Source organism: Montipora foliosa, chromosome 11, assembly GCF_036669935.1.
Source record: "Montipora foliosa isolate CH-2021 chromosome 11, ASM3666993v2, whole genome shotgun sequence".
Lineage (NCBI taxonomy): Eukaryota > Metazoa > Cnidaria > Anthozoa > Scleractinia > Acroporidae > Montipora > Montipora foliosa.
The window spans coordinates 14467645-14475144 of NC_090879.1; the positions used below are offsets into that span (position 1 = coordinate 14467645).

The 7500-nt window shown below is 41.4% G+C and overlaps 1 protein-coding gene across 2 annotated transcripts in view; it reads right to left on the reverse strand.

Annotated features, from left to right (window-relative positions):
- The window catches only part of LOC137974795 (adenosine 3'-phospho 5'-phosphosulfate transporter 2-like), a 32693-nt gene extending 31936 nt beyond the window's left edge, over positions 1–757 (reverse strand). The window contains exon 1 of one of the 2 annotated variants that reach the window (XM_068821776.1): positions 256–647. In XM_068821776.1, the coding sequence (XP_068677877.1) occupies positions 256–498 (243 nt within the window). In that variant the 5' untranslated portion in view covers positions 499–647. Of the gene's footprint in view, positions 1–255 lie in introns of both variants that reach the window. The other variant, XM_068821777.1, reaches the window with a different exon arrangement.
- Between the last annotated feature and the right edge of the window lie 6743 nt (positions 758–7500).

The following is a 7500-nucleotide window of genomic DNA, read 5'->3' on the forward strand; positions in this document are numbered from 1 at the left end:
GGGGGGGGGGGTATTTTCTTTTTCTGGGGGGTGGGGTGGTGCAGTATGGCAGAGGGAGGATTAAATGAACTGGTACTCATCTGATGGAGAAGAAAGCAATTCAAATCAGGCCCCTCTCTGGAGGTTCTTTGAAAGGTCACGTTTCAATTAAGCTACATTACTCTCCAAACAAGAGGATGTAAAGTACACTTTACGAGGATTCACAATTCGAACATAACAATAATTATCGTTTAATTTACTACTACATTTTTTTACCTGTACGTATCCATAAATAAGGTAGAACAGGAACACTCCACCGCAGCAAATCGAGAACTGGCCTGCTCGAGGCAAGGAATCCAGGGAGATTCCCAAAACAACAAGTTCTTTTTGACTTCCCGCATTTTCTTCTTTGTCCTTTTCACTTTGAATTGTTATCGTGGTGTGATTCAGCTTGCTTCGTTGAAGGTCAGACGACGAATTATTCCTCATTTTAGTAGGACGAATTTCGCTTTTCATCATACGAATGCTTAACAATAATTAAGCTTATATTTACAACTGGAAGATAAGCTTTAGGCCGGTAGAATGAAATTCCCATGAGTATTTCAAAAGGCTCAGTTTCGACATCACTGACGTGAAAACTAGAGGACAAGAATCCTACACCGCAAGCTGTTTAGAGAGTTAAATTGATAGAAACGTGGCAACATTTGAGATGTAAATGTAATCTTCTCATTGTAATACTGTAGCCGCCATATTTACTAGTCTTGGACTGAAAGGCCACAGGAATACCAACTTTCTTTCGTGGTTTTGGTTGTTTCGTACCCTCTACCAAAAAAGTCCGGAAATTTCGGTTGGAATGTAAATAGTAAGCCTAGTTTGGTCTTCCCAAACGGAAAATTTCCGGAGAAAACGGGATTTCTTGAAAGGTAGTCCAAGATTCCCAAACGAAATTTCCAAACGGAAGACATGTTTATCATTTGCATTCCCCCATGATTTTGACTCCCTCCAGACTCCCTCGGTAAACTTGAACGAATTTTTTGCTTACCATTTAAACAAACCTACAATATTGTAGCCTACCAAAAATATTAAGATAAATAACTAAATAACTAAATAACTATAAATAACCAAGGTGCGTGCTGTTAACGTAGACTTTTTATCATAGGAAATTCGGCCTGGCCTTTAGTAATTTCTTGTCCAAGAAACGGTATAATGTAAATAAGAGAGTAATGAGATTTATATTTGCGATTACCTGTCCTCTTACGTACCACTTAAGTCAAACTCTACGTCTGTATGCAATAAGCGCATTCAAAATTTCCTCATATTATTGTATAAAAGTAGTTAACCCTTTCAGCCCCGATAGTGCCAAATGGCACTTATAGATTTTACTCTGTCTAACGCCAGACGATTTTACTCGTCAATGGGGAACCCCTCGGGGCTTAAAGGGTTAAGCTAACAGCGTGAAAAAACTATCTCCCCGTTTAACCCTTTCAGCCCCGATAGTGCCAAATGGCACTTATAGATTTTACTGTCTAACGCCAGACGATTTTACTCGTCAATGGGGAACCCCTCGGGGCTTAAAGGATTAAAGAAAGAAAAGGCTTGTCCTGCATATATGAAAAATACGTTTTCTCTCCCTTTCTCTTGTTACGCATGATGTTCGTGGAAATTACATTCTGTCCCTCAATAAACCTAGAACAACCAGTTACGGTCTTAGTTCTTTTTCTTACGTTTTTACTAAGTACGTTGCGAAATGCGCTACCTGATTTTTCCCGTGCCACTGAGTTTACTGGTTTTAAACTAATCCAGGGCCGGATTTTGTACAGCGGCCTTTCGTTTTGATTAATATATCTTTAAATATTATTTAATATTTAGTTATGTATCTGTATATATCATGTATGTTAGCTGTAATGTCTCGAAGATATTATTCTGAAATTCGAGATGAAATAAAGTTTTATGCATGCATGTATGTTACCTTCGGCAGGGCGCATGCGTGCACTTTGTAATCTGCGACTCCAGTGCTTACCATATGACAGATAAAATGAGTATTCTATTGAATATATAAGCCATCGAAATCTTACGTTAAATTGTAATGACAAGGGCGGTTTGGAGCTGTGAGTAGGCGTGGGATTTGTCCCATAAGGTTTAGGGGCCGACATATCCCTCCCTCAATGCCGTACCGGGAGGCGAGGTCGGTTGGAGAAAGCAGCGAAGGGCCAATTGTGTCCAAAAGCGATCGCACGGGCCGAAATCCCGGGATGACTCGTTTGGTACGACGCTCCAGCGCCAAGTCTGGAGGTACTGCATATTTTTCTCGTCTCGTCTTCAAACATTCCGTCAGCGCATGCGTGCGTAAATGTTCAGCCTCTCCGATACCTACAATATTGTAGTACCAACCGGTTTCTGCTTCAGGGGCACCCAACGAGAATGTAGTTCAAAACTACTTACACATAGCATCGTTAAACGTATTTTAGTATTTAAACGGTACATGTAGGCATATTCCCCTAAATTTTTTTTATCTGTTCGAGTTTCCTAGATGGAAGTCTAGTGATACGAAAATTATAGGGATCCGAACTTACCTTTTCGAAAAATTCAGCCAGAAAAAAGGCTCCCGAAAATTCTAGGTGACCTTTTTAGGGTTATGGGTAATTATACCATTTTTTAGATCTTCGAAAATCTTAGGACAGGAAGGCAAGCAAGAAATTCTGCAACAAATGTTCCGAGAATTCTAGATCTCAAACAGTCTTCCCAACAGATATTTTCCGAAAATTGACGTTGGGTGCCCCTGTCTGCTTGTTAATGGTAAACAACCTATGAGACACCCACTATTTCCTTCCCATTGGCTTTGTAAGCGTTCTGCAAACAATTAGGTGTTCTTATCAACTGTTCTTATCAAAGATAACTTATAATGGTTCTTAGAATGGGATTTTCGAGTAAAATATGAGGCTATTACGGAAGTCAAGACCCAAAAAAGTATAATTCCCCATAGGTGAGACTTCAATGCCCCTGGTGCGTGGAGTCTTTTGGAAGTGCACTAGCATCCTCGGAGACTCAGGGGCGGTGGGGACGAGGACAAAATCGGAGCGGGCGAGACAAAACGCGACGAGCGAAAGTACTGAGGAAAAAGGCTCTTATTTTTCCTTAGTACTTTCGCTCGTCGCATTTTGTCTCGCCCGCTCCGATTTTATCCTCGTCCCCACTACCTATCCCTGGGTCTCCGAGGATGGTGCACTGGAAGCTGTTCAGATATGCCTCCTTGGATTGATCAAGGCTCGCAGGCGTGACCTTAATGCAGAAAATCGCTTGGCCTCAACCGTCTTGATGTCCGTACGTCGCCACCTTATCGTTAAGGCTGTTCGTTAAATATTTCACTTAACCATACAACTGTCAAGAGACCACATTCGTATTCTCAGTATTGGACTGGACCTAGACGAAGTAGCTTGCAATGCAGGCTAATGGGGGGAAATCATTCAAATGCAAATACTTTTTAATAATAGCTAGTTTCCAGTCCAATACTGAGAATATGGAAATGGTCTATTAACTTAGCTTAACATGATATTCACGCAAATTATCTGCACAAGCAAACGACAGAAGCAATTAGTTTCAATATGAGCTCATTACGGTATATGGGCTGATAACCGAGATATCAGACAGCTATAAATGCAATATCCGAGATTGAACATTTAATAATAGACACTATATACAGGTATTAGAACAAAAGGACTCAGTATCCCCTACAAGGTTCAACTACCTTATCCAACCCCATAACGTAAAAAATATATAATTACAAACTCCCCTCCCCCCCCCCCCCAAAAAAAAAAGGATATCCAGAAGTGACTGGATAACAGGCAACGTAGAACGTAGCAAGAAAATGTATTACTTACATTCACTCTTCTACAATTTGGACAAATAATCTTAAAAGAGCAAATATTATCTCCTTGAAAAACGTTGTGCAAATGCCAAAAGAATAACGATTTAAGCCTGAGATTGAAGGAGTCTAAGGAAATAGCTAACTTAACTCATTTGCAACTGACTGAGGGGCCCAAACTTGCGCGAAATAAAACAAATGGGAGAGTACTAATGAGCAAAAAAGACGCAAGAGAGCTACACCGTCAACCAGACCCACGCAATTAATATTTCTCTTTAAGAAACTCAACATCCTATTTGCCCTAGCAACAATTTTAACTATGTGCTCCTTCCAAGAGGTGTCAATGGCAATCATAACTCTATGGCGATCTAGGCCTGTCAATTAGCAAGCTCGTTTCCAGGGTCTCTCTTCTCTACCAACATTGTCGACGACGGGATGGAGACAGAGAGGAGAGACCCTGGGAACGAGGCTGGTCAATTAAGATTTTGTCCCGTCTCGTTTTCGGCGGCTGACTGCTAATTTTCCGGCAGTTGTGGCTCTAAATCCGATCCAGAGAATTTTTTTCAACTTTCCCGGAGAGTTTTATCTTAGTGTGTTAATCATATTACAGTAATAAATTGGGGTTCACCGAGTTAGTGTTTGAGATACCAGCATGTAATGACAAAATACACGGTACTTTAAGATGCCTCTTTTGCCGCCGTGTGCTACATCACACATCGATGACTACATCCTGTTAAGATATTGTTATTTTACATGGTACCATCACTTTGCCGTTAAATGAAAAAATTGGGTAGAACAGTACAGTTTGTTGAAAGTTTTGAGTCTCATTAAGCAATACAGAGAGGGAGGCGCGGTGGCCTCATGGTTAGTGTGCTCGACTCCGGAAAGAATGGTCCGGGTTCGGGTCCTGGCCGGGAACATTGTGTAGTGTTCTTTACTCCCACGGTGCCTCTCTCCACCCAGGTGTATAAATGGGTACCGGCGAAATGCTGGGGGTAACCCTGCTATGGACTGGCATCCCATCCAGGGGGGAGTAGAAATACTTCTAGTCGCTTCATGCCATGGAAACCGGGATAAGCTCCGGCCTGATGGGCCACTTGGCTCGTAAACAGACTTTCTTTTTAGGCAATAAAGAAAGGAAAGCTTGAAATATTCACCGATCTGAACCCATGACCTCTTCAACACTGGTTGCAGTGCTCAGGCTTTCCTTTCGTTGTTGCTTAAGTAACTTCCATAACTGCGACTATCTTAATTTTAACAAGCTTATTTCCACAGTTCATGTCTTTCATACAATGACGAAAGTACTGTTTCTTCTTTGAAATAGGTAAAAATGAACAAAGTTCTAAAACTCATGAAAAAAATGCTTTTGGCTTTTTCGCTCATCAGTAACTTGAGAGATTCTTAGAATCAACAGTAGTTCTTAGCCAGTCAGATTAAATAGTGAGTACGCTGCATGACACCAAGAGTGAATTAAATAGTGTTCCTGTGGCCTGGGTGGGCTCCTCAGCATAGTAACAAATGAGTCTATTTTTAGAATACCCGTTCCTGCGAAAATTAGTTGCCACGTCCCTGAAAAAACATGGCATAAGCAGTCACGCGTAGCTGTCACGCGTGACACGGCTTCTCCTGATTGGTTAAAGTGGCGGCCCTTTATTTTCGCCCGTCAAGTGTATCTAGAATAAGTCCATTTGTCACTGTGCTGGGACAAGACCTCAAATTGATAGAGAAACATTCTTATCTAATTCACTCTTGATGATGCGATACATTAGAACGTTTACAACAATAAATCACATAGGAAGAGGCGCCGTACGTGTCCAAAGGCCCGGTCAAACGTAAAAATATCTGGTGACCAAACACGATCAAACATGTTTGGTGACCAAACAGTTTGTCCTCTGGCCACCTTGTTTGATGCTGTTTGATCGTGTTTGGTAAAGTTTGAAATCCATCAAACATCCGATCAAACAGCATCAAACATCGCTATTGTCCTCGTGTTTGACGTGCGAAGTTTGGTTCATTTGGCCGGCTTCACCAAACATGTTTGGCGGGCGCATGCGTATTACGATGCAGATTATAGTCATGCGCATCCAACATGCTCGAAATCCTTTTCAAACGCAGCTGTTGGGAGTGTGTTTGATGTCTTGTTTGATCGTGTTTGGTCACCAAACATTTCATGTTTGACCGGAGCTCAAAGTGGTAACACTGGTTAGGGCGTACCACTCGGTTGTTCCAGATTCGAATCCCCGTTACCACTGGATACATTTGCCTTCGGTGATTCCGAAATCAATTTTATCACACTTTGTATAAAGCCAATTTGCCGGGTTGCTTCCTGCTAGTTGGCGTTCTAATCATGCGCTGTTCAGTCCGATTGTTGTTTCATAAAGTTCATGATTTAGAACCCTGCGGTGCAGAACACATGACTTCTAACATTCGATTTTTGAGCTCCCCTCAGAAAAAGGCTAACCAGTAAAGAAATAGAATTGCTAACCCCGCCTCAGAAGTGAATTTTGTGTGATCCGAATAACTCCTTCAGTTCAGTTCAGTTCCTTCCTCTGTCAGCAAATTTAATATCAGGCAAATTAACAAATAGAGGATATTACAAGGCCGCGGGGAGATACGAAATTTCTCTTCGAGTGTCTAAAAATATTTCACGAGTGAGTGCAGCGAACGAGTACCCAGGTCCCAGAGATTTTTCTTGAGCCGCGAGAGAATCTCACTTTCATGCAGACGCCAGCTGTCAAACTCGTCAAATTGATTACAAAAAGGACCAATGGCAACTTAGCAATCACGTGTCCCCGCGGTATTACCAATGAAACGAACCAATCATATTGATTCGCGTTTTTGTAAAAATATCAACCAATCCGAGCCCGAGGGTCAGATCCTGACCCTGGCCTCTGCATGAAAGTGAGATTCTAGTCCAAGGTAACCAGACGTTTTATTCTTCTCGCCGCTTCGCTTACTTACGAAGGCCGTCGAAAGGAGCAATTTTAATATGTAACCATAGCAACACGTTTTCGCGCGAACCAATTATTTCCTGTTTCCGATCAAATAATTGTCCCCGAATATTTGTATAAATGATCTGTATTAAACAACAACAATGACACGATTTGCGGCAATCATCTATCGCGTATGTTCCGTTCATAGTAGGGACTTTACAAATGTAAGATCTACGACGCGGTCGTCCACGAGCACGCCACAAAAAACAACAATATCATTGGTTAAAAGAAGAGAAGTAATCGTGCTGCACGTGCGGCACGCGTATTAGCACACATTTTCACGGTACTCTTCACAACAACGACGTGAAATCACCAAATTTGAGGTTTTGACGACAACGCGAGCTTAGAAATGTGAATCTTTTATTCTCTATTTTTACTCTGAAACCGCTCCTACCGTTTTATGTTTAGGATACTTCGTCCACATTGTACGAAGTGAAAGAACGACATGGAATAATCTCGAAAGACTTACGAATGTGCTACGTTATATTTTGAGGTGAGGTGACGTTTTCGTCGACGTCGCCGTCGAAGATCTTAAAGTCCCTATTATTATCAAAGTGGAGAGTCTATCAGCTTGATAGCTAACAACAACAGCTTTTAAGTTTATTCACACTTTTTACAAGAAAAATTTTATGACGGGAATTACAAATATTTACAAAGATTCTTCAT